We start from the raw sequence: 20,497 nt of genomic DNA on the forward strand, positions 1-20,497 counted from the left end.
CTCTTACCCTGGCTCTGGGCTGGAGAAAACAGTGTTACCTCACGCAGATACAGCGCAGGACTCCCTTGTCTGCTACTGCAGTTGTAACCACTGGTCCTGTAAGCTACTTAACTGTTAGGTTGAGGGTTTTCAGTGAGCTGTGAGCACACGTGATTCACCTGCCAGGAATCCTGAAAACACGTTCAGCCCTATAAAGCCAAAGGTAAAATGAAACAATTGGGCTGAAGTGCTCGTTTGTAAAAGATGTTGCCTTGGAGTTCTCTGCTTTTCCTGCTGGGGAATCTGACACTCGTGGTGACTTTACCCATCGCAGCTGAATCAGAGCTGAAGCCAGAGGATGTGACTTTTGCTGAGGTCTGTTTTTTTCAATGTATTTTTTGGGGGAGAAAACCCCACCGACAATCTAATTTTGAAGTGTGTCACAGGGAGGTGATAGTCTCTAGTCTATGAGCAGTAAGCGCATGCAGAAATATAATTAACAGCTCACAGAAGGTCTAACATAGATGAGGGACGCTTTCTGTTCATTTAGAAATTTCATGTATTTAGCAACAAAAATCCCACAGATGTTTGTTTACATAAAGTACTATATATAGAGAAAAAAAACTCTTACACATGCATCACTTTCTCATTTTGGTTCAACCTTTAGAGGAACAGTGTGATGTCAAGCAGTTTTGTCTCACATCTGCTTTAATAAATTAAAACATCCTTCAAAACAGAAAGCAATGAAATAAGAATTAATTGTTGAGAAAGTGATATACTTGTGCACTTTGTTAGAGCTCTGTTTGGTGTGTATTTTATGTTGTCAGTACATTTTTGGACGTTTGCTTTGCAGGGCAAAGCTGTAAAGAGAACAATACATTATTTTCTTTAGATAAATTCTGCTGTTTTAGTCTCCTGGAATACCTTGATGTCAAGATCTTAAACAGCCATCTACATACTGCACAGTCATTAACAAGAAAGCCCACCCAAGCAAATTCAACTGTATTATTCTGAGCAGTAGAGGGTCTGTAATTATTGTGCCTGGTTTGAGAGGCGTGAGTGCCGGTGTACAGGGCAGGCTTTAATGGTAAACAATCCAGAGAAATCTCTAGACAGTGGTTTTGTAAAATGAAGTCATCCTTGTCTATTGATGCATTCAACAGTACCTTTTGCTTTTCTGCAAAACAGTCATAAGTCTACTACAAAAAGTCTTTGACTGAAAGTATACAGTATATCCTACTGTTGTTCTCACTGATGACCTCAGGCATAGCAAAAACATATTCTGAAGAAGAAGAAGATTATCAAAATGTCGAAGGCTGCAACATTATTTCTACCAATGATTGGATTTCAGCTTGGCCCATGACGATTCAGGTTTTCCATGTACTACTGCTGGGAACGGTTTATTCTAATTGTGCTGCCCTGACAGGTAAAGTGTATTTTATTGACTTACCCCAAAACAGGCCTGTGTAGACGTCAATAGCCCGTGTGAAGCATCTTCCCCTTCGGAAAAGCTCTGCAATTTTTACTTAGAGATTCTGCAGCTTGAGGTTTGTCCAGGTTTGTTTGATAACTGAAGAAACTGGGAGCCCCCACACATGCAAGGGTGTGGATGTGAAATATAGATCAGCGTTGCAGTGACAGCGACACGACAAAGTTTGTTGCTTTGTGCACCTGCAGCAGGAGATAAACCATGCCACAGCGTTCGAAGGGCAGCGCGGTGGGCCTGTTAAAGAGCCGGTTGCCCTTCCACAGGAGTACCTGAGCAGGTTCTATCCCCTGAGGGAGGCCGACGGGACGCGCACCAGAAGGCAGGCGGCGGCCGCCGAGGAGAGGCTCCGCCAGATGCAGGAATTCTTCGGGCTGGAGGCGACCGGGCGGCTGAGCCGGCAGACCGTGGCGGTGATGAAGAGAGAGCGGTGTGGCGTGCCCGACACGGAGAACTACAGCTTCTACCCCGACAAACCCAGATGGAGGAACAGCACTGTAACCTACAGGTGACTCCAGAGGCACATCCAGGGGTTTCGATACAAGCCAAGCAGGGAAAAAAACAACAACTTTTATGCTTGAAAAAATAGATGTCTTCAGTGTTTATATCAACTTGAATGTAAGGTACATTGATCATTCCTGGTGTCTTAGAAATTTGTAAATCTGCCAATTGAAATAAAATTTAGACTGGGGGTTGACAGTTTACCGCAGCACCAGCTTTCCCATGTTCACCTTGCTTTAGTGCGGATTCCCATGCTTGTGTTATGCTTTACCCTACCTGTCTTTGTATTACAATGCTTGTACTGTGTTTTCTATGTGCTTTACAGTGCTTTACTGTTTTCTTGCTGTACCTCAATGCTGACAAGGTTCTGCAGATTAGTGATGTTCTCTGATAACTACAAACCTCGATCCTTCAGCCACCTTCTCCGTAATGGACTTGTCAGTGGAATAAAACAGCACAGCAGAACCAACCTTGCACACATTCTTTAACCGCATTGTCTGCAGGCTACTTAAACCCAAAGGCAATTAAAGGTAAAAAGTAATGAGGCAGGAATCCGGCAGAATGAGGCATGCCAGACCACACTGCATTCTCACGTCTGTGACGAGCCAGAGAGAGCACTGCTCCTTCCTTCCTTTTCATTACTTACTGATGAAAAAGATGAATCCAAGTTATGATGACCGGATGACCATCAGTGATAGTTGAAACTGGAAATAAAAAGGTTAATTTCCATCTCTTTACTTCTCCTCTGTGGCGATGTGATTAATACGTTATGCACAGTATAGTGAGTTGTGAGCACATTGTGGCTGTGGCTGATTTAAGGCCTGTGCAGCTGCTGGCTTAAAGGATCTCTGCCATGGCCTGCACTGCCCTGTTCTCACATGTATAATGACACCAAATGTGGTGGTAAGGGGAAGCATCTTACTGCTATTGTTTCATATTAAACATCCACAGCCATTCTCCACAACAGCTTAGCTTGTGTGCATTTACAGCACATTTTGTGAAGGATCCGAATGTTTAAAGACATATGCATACACAGTCCCAGAAGCAGAGAATGTCCATCACAGAAGGTATCTCAAACATATGTTCCCATTTACATGCTTTTAAGGTTAAGATACTTTTCATTTATATGATTTTTGTAGCTTTGCAGGAAACAGAAGTGCTGTGTCAGCCACGCTAGCTCTCATGCACTTGTCACGTCACCTACTATCCATTAACTTCATCAGGCGTGTATTGTATTAAAATATATTAAAGGAACTTCATATCCTCAGGTCTTGTCAGTAAACTATTATTAATACAGATGACCAGCTCCTTAAACATTAAAACTGTATCTGCATATAATATTTTAATCAAATTTTAATCAAATCGATTCAGAAATATTTAAAACGCATATCACAACATTCTTGCCAGGCTCAGTCCAGACTGGCCTCTGTCTGCCTCAGGCGGCCCGCGGGGTCTCAGGGTTTGCCGTCTTGTATAGTCTCCCCAGTCAGGCTGACAAAGCAGCTGGAGCAGAGTCCTGGATCGACAGGCTCTTAGCATCCAGACAAGTCCAGCAGAGCGAAGAGCTTCGTGCTGTTTGTAGCCTGCCCTGTGTTCCCGTGTTTTGCTCCAGGATTGTAAAGTACACCCCAGACCTCAAGAGAAAGGACGTTGAGAGGACTTTCAGGCAGGCGCTGAAGATCTGGAGCGATGCAGCACCGCTGAAATTTGTGAGGCTGGACCATGGGGAGGCTGACATCATGATTAACTTTGGGTCTAAAGGTACACCTGTTCGGAATTAAGATTCTTTCTTCTGCCATTTCTAACCCAACTTTGAATTTCCAAGGTGTTGCCTGAAGGAAGGATGTCCACTTCTCTCTTGGGCCAGTCCTGAGCACATACACTATAGCAGCACCAATGAACTGTTCAGGGTCATTCGCACAGACGCGGTTGGGAAAAGAGTTGGAATGAGGCTACAATGCACTCGCGTTTCGAAACGGTGTGTATGACATCTCAGTGCTGGGATCAAGTCAATGGCCCCTGTTAACCTGAAACTTGTGTGCACATATAAAAGCCACACTTTAATGCTGTACAGCAGGAAAAAGCTACACTTTGTGTAGAAATGAAGGAATTTTGTCTCATATTCAAGAAGTTAATGATATGTACAGTTATTACAGGGTTAATGTTGACACATTGCAGAATTCTTTATTTGAAAACAAAACCAGAAAACTTTCCTCTGAGAAAATAATGACTGGATATCATCAGCTTTTTCTGAATCACAAATAAGCGCTATTGTTCGCTCATCTTTGCCAGGCTAGAGCAGGGATACCGTGCCCGGGATCCCAGAGCATTCCGATAGCCATGACCATACTTCCTCTCTCCACCTGCAGCCCATGGGGACTTCTTCCCCTTCGACGGGCCGAAAGGAGTGCTGGCTCACGCCTTCGAGCCCGGCGAGGACATAGGAGGGGACGCACACTTTGACGAGGATGAAATCTGGACCATGGGGAACAAGAAGCCTGGTAGGACGACAGGCAGTGTCTCGCAGTGTCTCGCTGCCCCCCCTCACGATCCTTCTGCTTCTGCTTTTGTTTTTCTTGGCCAGCAGCACTAAGGTACTTAATTACTAAGTTAATCGAGTGCTCTTGCATGCTCAAAGAAACCCTGCAGACACAAGTGATATCTTGTTTTCAGCTGAAAGATTAATAAATGAAGTTCAGAAAACATTTCAAGGATATATGTTCTTGATTTACAGCCATGTTTTATGACTGAATAAATGCCAGTTAAATGCCAACTGTTATTTTCCCTTTGATAACAATCGACATGCTGACTCCAGGGGTTGTGCAGAAAATGCTGAAAATGTTTACAACTATAATAACCCTGAATTCTGGCTCCTAGCCTTTAGCAACAATTATCTAAATAATACATTTTTATCTAATCCAACAATCCAAAATAATAATTATCCCCACTTTGCTTAAAAAATAATTTCTATTATATTAAATTATTTAAATTTGCATTCTGTTCCTGTTGCCGATACTGATATTTGACTAAAATACATTTCTAAGGATTGTGTACACTGGGTCATGACAGAGGAAGACAAACCTCTTTGGAAAATGTTGTATTTATTCAGTGTGCTGCATTGTTTCATCCTCTCTCGACCACCAGACACAAACCTCACACGGCTCTTTCAGGCTGGGTCACAGGTGGTCCCAGGTGGCTTAGGAAATTCAATTGGAAAGTAGCTGTGACCCACAGACATTCGATTACTAGGGCTTATGTTCCTGAGGTCTAGTATAATACAGACTCTTTTGTTTCAGGCTACAACCTGTTCACTGTGGCCGCCCATGAGTTTGGCCACACCCTGGGGCTGTCTCATTCCAAGGACCCCTCTGCTTTAATGTACCCAAACTACAAATACTACAATCCAGCCACATACTCTCTGCCCAGAGATGATGTCCTGGGCATCCAGGAGCTCTATGGTAAGTGGTGGACAATGCTAACTGTCAATGCACTTCAAAAAGGCCTTGTCTTGTGGAAAGTGACTTTAGAAGCCGTTTGCCTTAAACAGTCTACGGTGAGATACTCTGTACAGGATGAGTTTGCTGCCCTGTCCGTAACCCAGGCTTCCCTTTCCAAGGCAGAAAACCTGTGGCTTTGCCCCCCCCTGAGAAATGCGACCCCTACCTTTCTTTCGATGCCGTTGCTGTGATTGGACGAGACATTGCCTTCTTTAAAAACAGGTACGGGGTCGCTGTGCCACTCTTGATCTGTGTCACACTGATGACCTTGGAGAAGACCCTCAGCTGTTCTCACAGCGGCCAGCACCAGTGAATGACTGCATGATAGTGATTATCCACCAAGCAAAGCCTTACGTCAAGCCTGGTGCCCTGGGTACGAGATACACATACTGAAACACCATCCAGGACTATATCAGGAAAGGACATGTCTCCTGCACCCCTGTACTTATCCAGAATACATACAGTAGTGGGTCTTTGTTCAGCTGGTACCGTTGCTCTTTGACATTCCTGCTGTCTGTGTGTCCTCCACTGTCCAGCTACATGTGGCTGCGGATGACATGGATGATGAACTGGAATTCTCTCCGCGAAGGCCTCATCAGCTCCCTCCTGCCCAGCATCAGCTCTCCGGTTGATGCTGCCTACGACATCCCTGCCAAAGGAGTGGCCTACCTTTTCACCGGTAAAGCACAGTGCTCAAGAGCTCATCAGCCTCTCTGCACAATACTACACAGCACTGAGCATCACAACATAAGAATTTAAACCAGATTGCAAACGAGAAGAGGCCATATGGCTTGTCTAGCTCTGCTGGTCGTTATTCGTTTTTTAATCTGAGGGTCATTCCTTGTGTCTTGAAAGAAAGCAGAGTATTTTCTTCAATAACATGACTGGGTGACTTGTTACACACTCCCACAACCCTTTGAGTAAAGAGGTGCTTCCTCTTCTTGGTTTTAAATGCACTTCCCCTTACTTTCCCCTTGTGTCCTCTGGTTCACGTTTTGCGACTGGCTGTGTTTTAAACACAATCAAATTCATTCTTATTCATGGCGTATTATCAGTCCACTTCTCAAAGTTCAATAAACGTCTTCTTTTGAAAAATCCTCATCTAATTTAATTGGATTCTTCTTTTGTCGTTATACAAGCTTGTCATTTTAAGACAGCTCCTCAGTCTAAGGGCTTGGTATTCTTCTATGCCTAAATGCATATCAGTTTTATTTCTGCTAAATAAAAGCATACAGTAATCTTTACAATCTAATCTTTTCTAGGTCCAAAATTTTGGATTGTGCAGCAGTTAAACATGAAAAGCTACTCCGGTTCAATCTACGACATTGGCTTTCCCACAGATGTGAAGCAAGTTGATGCGGCTGTTCATGTCAAAGAGTATGGAAAGACTTATTTCTTTGTAGGGGAGAGATATTACAGGTATGCACTTCTAAAGATCACTTTTAATCACTTTTAAAGATTCAGATAGTTACCAGATAGCATTGCTTTCAGCGGGATTCCTGTTTATCAAATGGTTTCAGATTTTACTCATCGCAGGTCTAATCCCACTTCTGCAAGAGAGTTCCTAAATGTTCCCATACAGAGAAAGAGAGTTTGCTAATAGCTGCTATTTTGTCATAAACATGAGCTCATATCTCTACAACAGCACCTAATATGAAACAAAACCATGTATATTAGTTTTGGACACTGGATTAATATCACCTGAAATCCTTCGTCATAAGGCAATTCCACACCATCAGTTTGATGAACCATATATTCGTACATGAAAAATGTTAAATAATCGGTTTAGCCACAAGAGGGCGGCAGACGTGCAGCCTGCCTACTTGTACCTGCTGGATAGATGGCTAACGTAATCTAAAAATTGTAAAGGAAATGTTTAATGATTGTTTAATTAAACACATTTTGGAGCATAAATTGTTGCATTGCTACTCGACTTCCTGTTCCACAGGTTTGACGAGACCTGGAGCAGGATGGATCCTGGATTCCCGAGGAGAATCAGAACAGACTGGCCAGGAATTGGAAGTAAAATAGACGCAGCCTTTGAGCTGGCAGGTGAGCTGGGAGAGTTGGTCCTTGCTGAGAATCTTGTTCCTGTTGGATGGAGCCTTGTGCTGTCCTTTCAGTGACAAGATACAGGAGGACAGCTACAGGCCAGGACAGACAGACATGACCCTGGATAGAAGACTCAAAATAAAACTCAGTGAGCTGATGTTCCAAAACTACGTTAAGTGAAAAAAAAAAGTATGAATTCTGATTATTTGCTTACTTCCTGTACAATACTTACTACTGATCATCCATGATTAAAAGAAAACTGCATACTCACTTACACTTATTACATTTAGTTATTTCATACTTCATTTTGCAAGAAATTTAGTTATTGTCAATAACCCAAGTGAGTTCATATACTTTTCCAAAAAAACAGTGTTTCAGGACAGAGGTGTCTGTTCTGCTGGGTGTTTTTTTTCCAGAGTATTGTCTTTTGACTGGTGTGCTTGTACCTCATTACCTTTTCTGGTGTGAACATTTTTTTTAATTCAGTTTCTGCTGTTAATAAGTTACAGTTATTTTCAGAAACTGAGAACCATGTTCTATCCTGGAGCAAAAGACTTTGAATATTGAAAAGTGTGCAGGTGATTTAGTATTGAGCAAATTTCCAACGTTGCTAATATTACTTCAGTATGAGCTCCAAACCAAGCCTGTAAAAGTTCCTGAGTGTCTTTTTAAGGTTACCTTCGCTGTGTGTTTTCTCGACAGGTTATATACACTTCTTTTCTGGACCCAAAGCCTACAAGTACGACTACAGACAGAGGCAGGTCCTGTATGCAGTCAGAGCCAACGCCTGGCTCGGCTGCTGATATTGAGCAGGAGAGATCTGGGGACGGCGCCAGGCAAGATAAAATACAACTCTTACCGCTTCAAGACGTGACCCAACACTCAGAGAAAACAGCTGTAGGATCCAGCATGTGATAGGCATGTAAACCTACACTGTCGCTGTCTGAGAAGAGCAAAAATGAATCCAGATGTACTGTCAGGAAGCAAAAGAGCAGACACATCACCAGGATGGAGACAACCTCTGAGGTGTTATTTAAGCTGTGAAAAACATAGGAAAACACCGTACACCACACATTCATAACATTTACTGTACACTCGCAAGCATTACAATAAGTTTAAGAATATTTAGTCCCACATTAAGCATGTTTTTTTTCAGCTATCATAGTTAAACCTGATTTAAAAAGAAACACTGCATTTGGATATTATTTATAGTCCTGAGTGCTGATGTGTGTCCGAGATTTAACACTGGGAAACACTGCGGTCTGCTGTGAATGTCCTTGTCACTTTATGTGCTGCTGATCTTATCACTGATACTAAATTGTTTGCTGTGAGAATCGAAATCACATTTCTATCACAGGGAAGGTTTTTGATGTAGTGTTCTTTAGGAGCAAGTATATCTAACATGTCACGGCCCTAGGCTGGCCGTGTTTTTTTTTCTGATTTGTTTATTGGATTAATCCGGGTAGAAGACGCTTCCTTTTTTATTGGATGTTGAGCTGCTGGCCCCGCCTCTCGTCTCAAAATAAATTCGTTTCCTCCAGCTTGACGGTGAACTTGTCTCTCACTTTTACAATCATTCAGAAGCGGAGTTTCTTTCTCGGACTTCTCTGGCGTTTGAGTTTTTTTTGCTCACTCATCTGCAGTGTGCATTAGTTGTGTCCGTGAGTGTGGACTTTCGTTAGGCAACTAAGGCGTACGTGTTTCCATGGTTTGTCCTTCTGCTAATCAGTTTAGTGATGTCCCTGTATTGTAATTTACTGTATGTTAGTTTAGGGTAGAAAAGTGAGTTTAGGTTGAGGAGGACCTTTCTTTGGCTCTGACACTTTTATATTCCGGGCTGGAGTAAGTTAGGTTGGCTTTTTCCGTTATGGCAGGGTAGTTAGTTTTGCTTGTTTTCTTTTCAGGGACTCACTATTAAATTGTTTTGGTGTAAATGACAGAAACGAACCAATAGCGGTGTCAGCCCCAGTTGTCTTGTCGCCCTGTATCTGCCCCCGGGGAACGGGTCACGGTGTTTAAATCGACTACCGCTATTCTTTAACGTTATATGTTCACGGCTCCTTCATCCCCTAATGATTGAGTGGGAAAAAAAATAATGTGTAGTCGTAAGAAAGAACATAAGAAGGGTTACAAATGAGTCGTTTTTTGCCATTTAGCTTGTTTAGTAATTGGTAGCAAATTGATCCAGCAATCTCATCCAGCAGTTTCCTGACAAACACTGGGGTTTCAGCTTCAACAATATGGTTGGGTAGCATGTTCTATACATCCACTTTTTGTGCCCCCTCTTTGGGGATTTTTCCTGCCCTCTGCATGGACTATGTCAGTGCCAGTGAGAATTTTGAATATTGTACGGGGTCCCCCGTAGTCTTGTCTCCCCGCAGTTCAGTTCTTTCAGCATATTGGTGTGGGAGAGTCCTTTAACCCCTTTTAGGCTGGTTCCAGAACAGCAATGTCTTCTCTCTTTTATATAAATATATTAAACTATATATTTAAGAATAATTAAATGCAATTATATCCTTTGCCATTAAAAGGAAATATTTAGCATTTGATCATTTCATTCCAAACCAGCCCAGGAAGTTGCCTCTTAAAATAAAAACTGACTCATGATCAAATTTAGATCAAAATTCTGAAATTGCACTGCAATATTTCGTTTTATCTCCCAATTTAAAAAGAGAGTGTGGATGTGTATGATTATGGTTAACTGTGCGTTCCAGCTTTATTTCTTTTTTTCTAACTGTACTTCCTTAAACCAGACTCCGCAGGTGAATCATGGCCAAATAAGGCGATCAGGACACCTCTGCTGCCCCCCTTCAAGCACAGCCCACTGCTCAGTCACAGCTGGGCTCTGCGGCCTGCAGCTCTTGTGGCTAGAGCTCAAATGACTTGAAGGCAGGAGCAGTACTTTGAGGAAAATACAGCTGAGAGGGAGACTTCTACTGCATTTCATAACAGGGTAATTTACACACACCTTTTATTGCATGGAGAAACCACACACAGAGCACAAGATATTTGAATCAGAAATCCCTTCCACCAAGGTTGAATTTTAAATGTAAAAACCTCATTAAGGTTACAAATGAGAGGAGACTGCTTGGCCCACGTTGGTGGTTTAGATGCTAGTAGCTAATTCACACAAGGATCCCATCCAGTCATCTCTTAAAAACAACAGCAGCATGGCTGGATAGCTTGTTCCAGACTCCCACAACCCTTTCTGTAAAAACGTGCCTCCTGTTCTCAGTTTGTTTCAGAAGAAGTCCACTAGGTTGAGTTTATCAATGACTTAAAAGATTTTATAGTTTTCTACAAAACACTGAATAGATTCTATTCTTTCAATTAAATTGTCAGTGTAGGATATTAATTTATGAATGAGCTCCCTTCATTAAACATGTGTTAAACACCACAGTGGAGAGCATTCAGCCATTATCTGTTTCCTATCAATTAGCCAATTATCACTCCAAACACATACTTTGCCTTGAATGTTAATTGCTTGTAATAATTCTTGTTTGAGAATGAGTCTTTGACAAGAAACTTCATCAAAGGCCTTCTGAAACTCTTACTGCCGTTGCATGTTCAAAGAACTTTAACAAGTTAGTTAAGCAAGAACTACCATATCTATGCATACTGTCAGTCCCCTGGGATCTTATTTCAATGTACTGTACATGATGCTCTAATTCCAATTTTCATTTCCATAACCTTTATATAAAATAATAATAGAAATCAGACTTATTGTGTTTTCTTAAGTACAACTGATGGAATACATCAGGGCCTGAAGCTTTGCAGAGCCCGAGTCTGAAGCATGTTATCAACTTGTACTCTACTACACAAATACGCAGAATATTAATGTGATATATCAGCCATTTCCCTTTTAGTTTTATTGTTGTAATATAAAAAAACCTTTTATTATTTATTTATTTTATTAACCACTGAAATATTTCTATATCTCTTTTGGCCTTTGTAATATCCTTATTTGGTAAAATGTCATTCCTCTGGCTACAGACTGGGGGGTGTTTTTGTGAAATGGACTACACAGCCCTTAAAGTGAAGTTTCACAACCTCAGTGCATCCAAAAAACTTTAATCTGTTTTGCGTAAGAAGGTAATCAGGTCTGTGTGCATCCCATAATTTTCTGTGTTACTTTCATGTTGAAACTTTTGGGAAAGTCAGGTCCTAGAGTGTCTCAATGGAAAATATTTCTTAAAACCTCCTATCAGAAATAAACTGCAGGAATAAGTATACTCATAAGTTTTAGAAGCAATTTTTCTTCAGAAACTTCATGATGTACTTTCTTCCCACGTTTGCATGGGTCTCCTGTCCACAGACATATTAGTAAGATAACTGGCTTCTGGGAAAACTGGCCCCGATGTGAGAGCATGTCTTTGTGCTGTGTTTGTGTCTGTCTGCCCTGTGGACGGTGTCCTGTCCAGGGAGTATCCTGCCTTGTCTCTGGATGGATGGACTTTGTGAATTTCCTTCGATATCATCTCATCTTTTCTTGTAGCACACTTCAGAACGTCTTCATTTTAGGTCTTTGGATAGTAAGAGAAGAATGTACTTCAGGCAATGAAAGAACAGTTTTGTTTTTCTGGGAGTGCTCTTTTTCCAGAGAGTGCCTCAGAATACGTATGTTCAAAGTGCAGTTTCCTGAAACAGACCCACTGATATTATAAAAGGACCTTTTCTTTTTTGTGTAAATGTGTTCCTAAAATAGTTCTTACAAGTAAGAAAAAGGCATTTTGTTTATTTTCCTTTCATGCATTTCCTGGTAGGGGTGCAAAAAAACAAATTAACTGGTAAGAAATCCAGGAAGTAAATTATTATTTTACAACAATAGATGCAGTGTTCGGCGCAACGCAGTCTAAGAAAGACAATAACTAAAGCTGTTTGCTTTAGGGAGGCGATTTATTAAAATGATTAACATGCTAACATAGGTGTAAAAAACTCCTCAGTTTTATTGGAAAGTTTTTCCGGAAAAGGGGATTCATCCGTATGAATCACCACGCACAAAGAGGAAACTGGACAAATGCTGACATTTACAATTACATTTTAACATTCCATTCTATTGTGCAGCAGAAATCAACAATATGCAGATTATATTAAAAGCCTCTTAAGGGAAAAGCATCTATGGCACTACACAATAGTAAAAGCTTATGTCATCATGTTCTAGGTGTAAAGTTACAATAGTTTCACACACTGATATGAGGCATCGGTTCGGTCAGGCAGTGATATGGAGCTATCAATTCTCACGGAATTGCTGAAAGCAAAGTTGAGCACTTCTAGGATCTTGATGAACCCAGTCTTTGAGAAGGGGATATCGCCTTTGTACCACGTTTCTGCCAGAAGACATGTTTCTTGAAAAAACAGAAAATGATCCAGTGTACAAATATTGCTCTCCCTTCCATCATGTGCCGCAGAACAAGCGGTATTAGGAATCGGCTACAGAGAAATGACTTTAATAGTGCCATGAGCGTCCAACCACTCTCTGTTGTCAGGGATCAGGATTTTACAGGGGCTTGGCTCTGTCTTCAAGATCCCCCATTCATCTTGTATCCTTGGACTGCAGGGGGAATGAAAGGAAGACGGAGACCTGGCTGCTTATGTGCTAACCTTTGGGAAGCTGTGGACACAGGAGGCCACCATCGGGACATTTGAACATCTAAACGTTCAAACAGCCCCGAGCCTGTGTTTGTGCTCAGAGGTAACTGGCCATACCTAGGCCCTTCTCTGCTGACACCACGATGATGCAGATAGTTGCTCCACTCTTTACTCCCCCACCAGCACCTTTCCCACGCCCTGTTGCCTCTTCCTTTCAGCAGGATCATTAACCAATAACCCCACAGAAGAAACACAACAGGAGCATCGCAGCTCCAGTCTTGCACGCAGCACGAAGGCTGTGCCAGTGACTCATCCTCTGTCTAGTCTGTTCGCCAAACCTGCAGGAGTTGTGAAAGCAGCGGTAGGCTATAAAAGCGGAGAGTGGCTCAGGGGCAGAGAAGGAGACAGTGGAGATGGAGAGCAGGTACCTTGTGCGCGTTTCTCTGCTCACCCTCACCAGCGCTGTGCTGTCTGCAGCCCTGCCTGTGGGCCAGGATGCACAGCTCGGCACGGATGACCAGCACTTTGCAGAAGTGAGTGTGTGCCTGAGGCACATCCTTTATGCATTTACTTACTAACTGTGCTCTCTTACAGCATGTTTATCTGCTGATAGCTATTCCTTCAGCTGCAGGTCACAGAGTGGGAAATTTGCTCTGTATTGACACTGTAGTGTTTGCCATTTTGAAGAGAGTATTGAAAAATCATAATCAAGATGAATGCAAGAAAGTGATTAAATATTAGATAGATATTAGATAAACCTTTTAAGGTACTTTTCATTTTTTTAAACATTTGTGGTTGATGTTCCTCTTCAAATTCTTTGAAAATGTCTGATGGTTTTTTTGTCGTCTGTGTTACTCAATCATTTGACAAAAAGAGTGAATGAAATTAAAGCTGAAACCACAACAATGCTCTATGATGAGTAATTCTGGAAGTGATTGATCTACCATCCTTTCTGTCATCTTACAGGGTTTTGAAGATTTTGAAAGAAGTGCTGAACAAATATTGTTTTTTACCACAAAGTGATCCTGGCTGTTTTTGATTTACAAGATTGATACGCATTTAAATATCAGCTGACAGTTCAAACGCAGTCACATGGAGTCACATTCTCATTAAGCTGCCACAATGCTCTTTCACATACAAAGGATCGCATTTCAAACTTTAATACATTTGTAATTTATATGCATCTCAATTTTGACTATCAGAAGACTGATCAGAAACAATTTAAAATACTGAATTAACAACCTTGCTAATTTCCGCAGTTAACCAGAGCGCACACTCAATAAGTACTACCTCTTGCTGCTCCTATTAATTGGCAGCAAGAGTTTAAAGTAATGCTACACATTTTTAAAAAGTTTTCTGCTACCTTCAGGTTGCAATGTTTCATGCTAGTTTCAGGGTTCAACTGAGAAAATGTGGATCTACTCATATTTAAACTCATCTAAACTTATTAGATTTTGGGTATCCACTGCCTGTTTATTTGGAGCTCAAAACTGTGGAGATGGAGAGACTAGATCAATTCCTTACTATCTAGCCATACTGTGCCTGCTGCATGTGTTTTAGGTGCAGTGAAGTTACAGGAAAGTTAAACAGGAGGACGGTGTGCTCGGTGTCACACTCTTTCCTCTCTCTGTTTCGATGCTCAGCAATACCTGCAGCGCTTCTACAAAATGAAGCAGGGTCGGGGAGCAGGGTCCAACGTCCTCTCGGAGAAGGTGAAAGAGATGCAGACGTTCTTCAAGCTCAATGTCACCGGCAGCCTGGACGCAGAGACGATGGAGGTGATGAAGAAGCCGCGCTGCGGGGTGCCTGACGTGGCTCGGTACCAGGTGTTTTCAGACAGGGCCAAGTGGACAGTCAACCCCGTCTCATACAGGCAAGCGCCCTGCAGCAGGACTGGACATTACTTCCGACAGTCGAAGAAGCTTCTTGGGTTTTCTCAGTTTTCTGTTTGTTTTCCAACAGAATTGTGAATTATACGCCTGACCTGACAACACAGGAGGTGGACAACGCCATAGATGCAGCCCTCAAAGTGTGGAGTGACGTCATTCCCCTGACCTTCAGAAAGACCACTGACCTCACGGCAGACATCTTGATTTCCTTTGCTGCTGGAGGTAAGACTAGAAACTAGTGAGCTCAAGGTGACGTGCCTGCTTTGAGCACTGCACCACCCATCTGTAGAATAAAATCAGGGCTAAATGTCTGCACTGCACAATCAAAAACAAAATACAAACATGCTTACAGGTTGAGATATACATGTGTACATATTTATACCCAAATAGCTTACATGGAAGAGCTCCGTGGCATTAATGTAAAGCTAAGGGGTGTGGATGCAATGGTAGTTCATTCAAATAGTATAAAATATTGGCAATCACTCCTTTCCACAAGTCACAAGTGCGACCTGTAGATCATTCCTCCTGGCTCCCAAAGGAACCTCTGTGCCGCTTTAACCCTTGTCCTTCAGAGCACGGAGACTTTTCTCCCTTCGACGGCCCCTCCGGGACGCTGGCCCACGCCTTCTCTCCGGGCTCAGGACTGGGGGGAGACGCACATTTCGATGAAGATGAACGTTGGTCCACAACATCCAAAGGTAGCAACCCTGTTCAGTGCAACACTGTTGTTTTCAATATCAGCATCAAGCTGATCTTGATTTGTAATCGAATCAAAGTTTGATCCCAAATACAGATACATTTCATAGTGTGTTAGCAAAACCTATGAACTCTTCATAATAGGACAGGTCCTTACATCCACTAAAACAAGTCATGTTATTATCTCTTGTCATATGACAGCATGAGTACCTAATATGATCTGAAACATTGTATCTCCTATAACTAAGTAACCAGGGCTCATGTCTTTGCTGGTTATGTAATTCTTCACTTGCTGCTTCAGCCACTGTGCACCTGCACTGTTCTATTGCTCTGTATTCGGTGTTTCAAGAGGTACAGAGCACATGGTCTGGCGCAGTGCAGTGCTAAGCCACTGTCCTGGCTGTGAATCTGGCTCTGTTCATGATCCAGTTTCTTCATACAGTCCTGAGACATGCCATCCAAGTCAACTGTTTCTCTAAGTAGCCCCCTGTCTGGCGATGTTTGTATTCATGTGTGTGTGCCCATCAATGTCCAAGCCAGGGTGCAGTCCTGTCCTGTGCTCTGTGCCTGCCAGGTTCGGCTCTGGTGTCCTGGGATCCTATATGATAGAGATCCTTAGGTAGTTGGACAGATGATGATGTGTTCCAGCCTCATTACATCACAACTTATTACTTACTTGTACAATTCCATTGCGATTGCCTATCCATTTTTGACACTTGAATTTACACTTATTCTTTTATGTTATTCATTTTAGAAAAAGTTAGCAAATTTTGAAAAAATAATAATTGTTTAAAAAAGAATGTTTTAAAATATCTATAATAATAACAATAACCACAAACACAGGTCTTCTACTTCAGTGGTTCCAAGGAAATCAAGCAATCAACAAATGAAAGTTGTAACAAGCTCTTCTCCCACCTGTCTTTGGACCAGGGTTCAACCTGTTCCTTGTTGCTGCCCATGAGTTTGGCCACGCTCTGGGGCTGGACCACTCCAGTGACCCTTCGGCACTCATGTACCCCACCTACAAGTACGTGGACACCACAGGGTTCGTGCTTCCCAGCGACGATGTCAAAGGGATCCAGTCTCTGTACGGTAGGTCCCCGCTGGGCTCCTCCATGCAGATCTGACTGAGACGTTGAACAGAAGCTGGTCATGATCGCCCTGCACTTTACTCCTCAGGTAAACCCACAGCTAGTCCTGCGACAACTACAACTGCAACTACAAGCAAGGCCCCGGTGAAGAGCACGGCAGCAGCGCACCCGGGCTGTGATCCTAACCTGACCTTGGACGCTGTGGCTTATCTGGGCAGTGACTTGCTCTTCTTCAAGGGCAGGTGTGCACGTGCTTTCTGCCGCATTGCTCACCATTTCACTGTTGACGAGGTGGAGGTGGAGGTGGAGGGTTGCTGTCACCAGCCTCTGTGCGTTTGCCTCCTGCAACCTGGCATCACTCTGCCTTCACAGAACGGTTCCAACAGCAGCCCCTCGCCTGCCTGGCTGTCTGCCAGTCTCCTCTGGCCTGCGTGACCATTACTGTTCCACTGGATAGGCAACACCCGATCAAACCAAACTAACCGCGTGTTGTAACTTTGCAGTGCCGTGTGGCGGAAGAGGCAGAATGGATCAGTTGTCAGAGAGCCACTCTCTGCCAGGTTCTCCTGCCCTCTGACTAATGTCGATGCAGCGTATGACTACAGAGGGGCCACGTATCTCTTTAAAAGTGAGTTTCCGTCGAGCGCTGGAAGGGCTGGTGCCGACGAGGACCAAACGAAAGTGGGTTGGGCTCCTGCCGCAGCTGCCTGATTAGATTTTAGGGCCTCTTTGGTGGAGGTGGGTCCTACAGAGGACAGAGGAGGGGGATTTGAGGGTGAAGGGAAAATGTTTCTCTGCTTTTTGTGAATCCATATTAATAAAAACTGGTGAAAAAGAAGTGGGAGTTTTCTCTGCTCAGAACCACTTGTCGTGCGCATGAGAACACCAGACATCTTAGAAATGAGAGGAGGCTGCTGGGCTCAACAAGCTGGTTTGGTTTCGGACACTAATTGTGCTGAGGATCTCATCCAGCCATTTCCTGAAAGAGAACAAGCAGGGTATGCGCTTCAACACCTCAGCTGGGCAGCTGGTTCCAGCAGAGGTATAGAAGTGCGTCCTGTTCTCGGCTTGGACTTGGAATGCACCTCCATTTGTGACCTATGGCTTGTGTTTCACTGTTCTCAAGAGCTCCTCTGGGCTGAGCCTGTTCATGCTTTTGAGGACATTGAATACTTGAGTCAGGACCTGCCACAGTCTTCTCTGATCCCTGGTTATTATGGAAATTCACCTTCAATGTTCTCTGACAGCACAACAGGAATGTATCTTCCATGTGGCTTGTGTCTCCTCTCTCCTTTGCAGACACTGACATGATCATGTGGTTGAAAGAGCAGGGGGACAAATACAAGCCATATCAGTTGAACATTTCTTACTTTGGATTCCCAAGGACTGTGAGGAAGATAGATGCTGCTGTCCACATCGCGGCAACAGGAAAGACGCTGTTCTTTGTTGGTGATCAATACTACAGGTGTGACAATCGTAGCTACAGCCTGCTCATTTCTTTTTTAGGATTTTTACATTCTTTTTATATGTAGGTCTATTATATTTTCGGTTTTATGGGACATAACAACTCCCGTTGTTTCATTTCTTTAGATTCAATCAGAAGACGTCGACAATGGAGCTCAGAAGCACCATCAAAGAAGACTTTCCAGGAATCGGCTCAAAAGTTGATGCTGCCTTTCAGATGTCTGGTCAGTTTCTTTCTGCAGATAATCCCGCTATTTGTTAGTGATTTCATACTGTGAAAACGCTGTGGTAGTATTTTTAAAGAATATTACATTTTGCTTACATCAGTACAAAATCTTTATTTTGGTAACAACAAGCTCATTCACAGCTGCTGTACAAGAGGTGCACCACAAGGCTGCAGTTACAATTAATTCTTCTTTTTCTCCATCTCAAGTAAACAGACTTGTAATGAGGGTAAACAATGATAACGACTTTGGAATTAGGGTACTACTGTTAAGACAAACTGCAAATGAATAAAACGGTTGTGAACAAGGGGACGTGCTCAGTAGACAGAGAGAGGAAATATTGCAGAGAGAATATTTTGCAAGTTTATTTCTAAAGGGAAAGAATAAATAAGTATGACACTCAAAGAGCGACACATCGCGTACTTACCTAAATCAGTTTAAAAGAGAAACGGAAATGCCGACCACGCCACCTAGTGGAAAAAGAGTTCACACTAAATTCTCTGCGTTTTCAGGTAAAACCTACCTTTCCAGCGGACCCTATCTGTATGAATACGACCTGAACAACAGACGAGTCGTCAGCACCCAGAGGAACTCGGCGCTGCTCGCCTGCTAGGCGCGGCCGGAGAAGACGCTCACTCCGCTCCGCGAACGCGGCTCCGCTGCCGTCTGCAGCGTCATCTGTGGAAACACAACTGACCCAATGACTCTCAGTGACCACACTATCCCCTGTACATAAATATCATACGCCTGTATTTTCCAGTGCATGTTGCTGAGGATTTAAATTTACGGAATACAACATCCTCTCGTAGTATTTTGAGGGTAGGTGTTGTGGAGAGCACGGTGGAGAGGGTTCTCCAAGACAGAAATCCTTCCTGGAAGAAAGGAAACGCAGGGATTAACCACCTGCTGTTTTCTTCCTCACTAAAGCTAGATTTCGCTTGGATGAATAACTTTGAATATAAACCGAAAACAGGCTAAATAGACATTTAATCTGAACAAATCAGTAGTTTGTAGATGCAAGTTAAATTATTTCAACCCTCTTTAATCTCTTTTATTTAGATCTGTGGTCAAATGATATTGTGCATGTTAAGTCATTAAAACTTTGGTCATTGCTAATTATATTCAAATGTAATTCAAATATTATTTATGGGATTTTGTTGTAATTGGCTTTTCTCTGGGGTACATATTGCACATGAAATATTTTGTATGCTCAGGTGTTTGGACATATGGTGTAATATTCAGCTTTGAAAAATGTATTATTATGAAATGTTACAGTACTGTATTAGATTCTTAACTAGATGTTGATTCATAATGATTATTTTGTAAATGAATGAAACTTGTAGTAAAAATTTTTCAAGATTTTTTCTTATTTGCCTTTTTGTCATATTCACTGGGGTTTAGGAAAAAGTGTTAGCTGGACCTTCAGAAGGTTATGTTAAACAGATGGGAAAAACACGAGATGGACATATCTTTTTACTGAAATAGAAGTGCACACAAGTTGTGATACGCTGTTGTAAGGCGAGTTTCTGATTTTCATCAGCAGCTCAAGCTCCCATGTTCGTTGTGAACAAAGATTCAAGCATCACTTAAAGAGCACCTCTCACACTCTGACACAGCACTTTCCTGTCTTCGGACTAAGATGTTTTCATAACATCATAAGTGCTGATGAAGCATTTTAGATCATTTTTTAACTCTACAGTGTCTTTTCCTTCAGTTTCTATTGTTTCTCCCTTCAATACAAAGGCATCTCTTTTGAGGCTGATGAGAAAAGCAACATGCATACAAGACACTGCAAAAACTCTGTTTCACAAATACCACGTTGGAAAACCCCCTTAAATAAAATTATGTCCCTGTCCTTCAAATGAAATATTGCTCCCAAATACACATGGAATATCTGACAGAGCTCTGATTCACGCTGTCGAAATAGATGTCTTGTATCTTCTTGTATGAAATTAAAACTATTGTGTCAGAGGAGCGGATTAAGAGGCCTTTTGGTACTGCTTGGATATAGGATGACACCTACTGGACA

At 42.5% G+C, this 20,497-nt stretch overlaps 1 protein-coding gene across 1 annotated transcript; it reads left to right on the forward strand.

Annotated features, from left to right (window-relative positions):
• Window positions 1–235: 235 nt before the first annotated feature.
• mmp20a (matrix metallopeptidase 20a (enamelysin)) lies at window positions 236–19,816 on the forward strand. Its single transcript, XM_069190667.1, has 20 exons — window positions 236–354; window positions 1,732–1,973; window positions 3,579–3,727; window positions 4,336–4,467; window positions 5,263–5,424; window positions 5,583–5,685; window positions 6,000–6,142; window positions 6,726–6,882; window positions 7,412–7,515; window positions 8,218–8,300; window positions 13,470–13,637; window positions 14,748–14,977; window positions 15,067–15,215; window positions 15,566–15,691; window positions 16,620–16,781; window positions 16,869–17,022; window positions 17,284–17,408; window positions 18,080–18,245; window positions 18,371–18,468; window positions 18,981–19,816. The coding sequence occupies exons 1-20, from the start codon at window positions 244–246 to the stop codon at window positions 19,079–19,081; spliced, it is 2,865 nt and encodes a 954-aa protein (XP_069046768.1). The 5' UTR covers window positions 236–243; the 3' UTR covers window positions 19,082–19,816.
• The last annotated feature ends 681 nt before the right edge of the window (window positions 19,817–20,497 follow it).

This window comes from Lepisosteus oculatus, chromosome 5 (assembly GCF_040954835.1).
Source record: "Lepisosteus oculatus isolate fLepOcu1 chromosome 5, fLepOcu1.hap2, whole genome shotgun sequence".
Classification (NCBI taxonomy): domain Eukaryota; kingdom Metazoa; phylum Chordata; class Actinopteri; order Semionotiformes; family Lepisosteidae; genus Lepisosteus; species Lepisosteus oculatus.

Coding starts and splice junctions, on each gene's coding strand:
- mmp20a (XM_069190667.1), top strand. CDS start 244: ATGTTGCCTTGGAGTTCTCTGCTTTTCCTGCTGGGGAATCTGACACTC. Junction 355..1,731: donor AGGATGTGACTTTTGCTGAG/GTCTGTTTTTTT, acceptor GCCCTTCCACAG/GAGTACCTGAGCAGGTTCTA. Junction 1,974..3,578: donor AACAGCACTGTAACCTACAG/GTGACTCCAGAG, acceptor GTTTTGCTCCAG/GATTGTAAAGTACACCCCAG.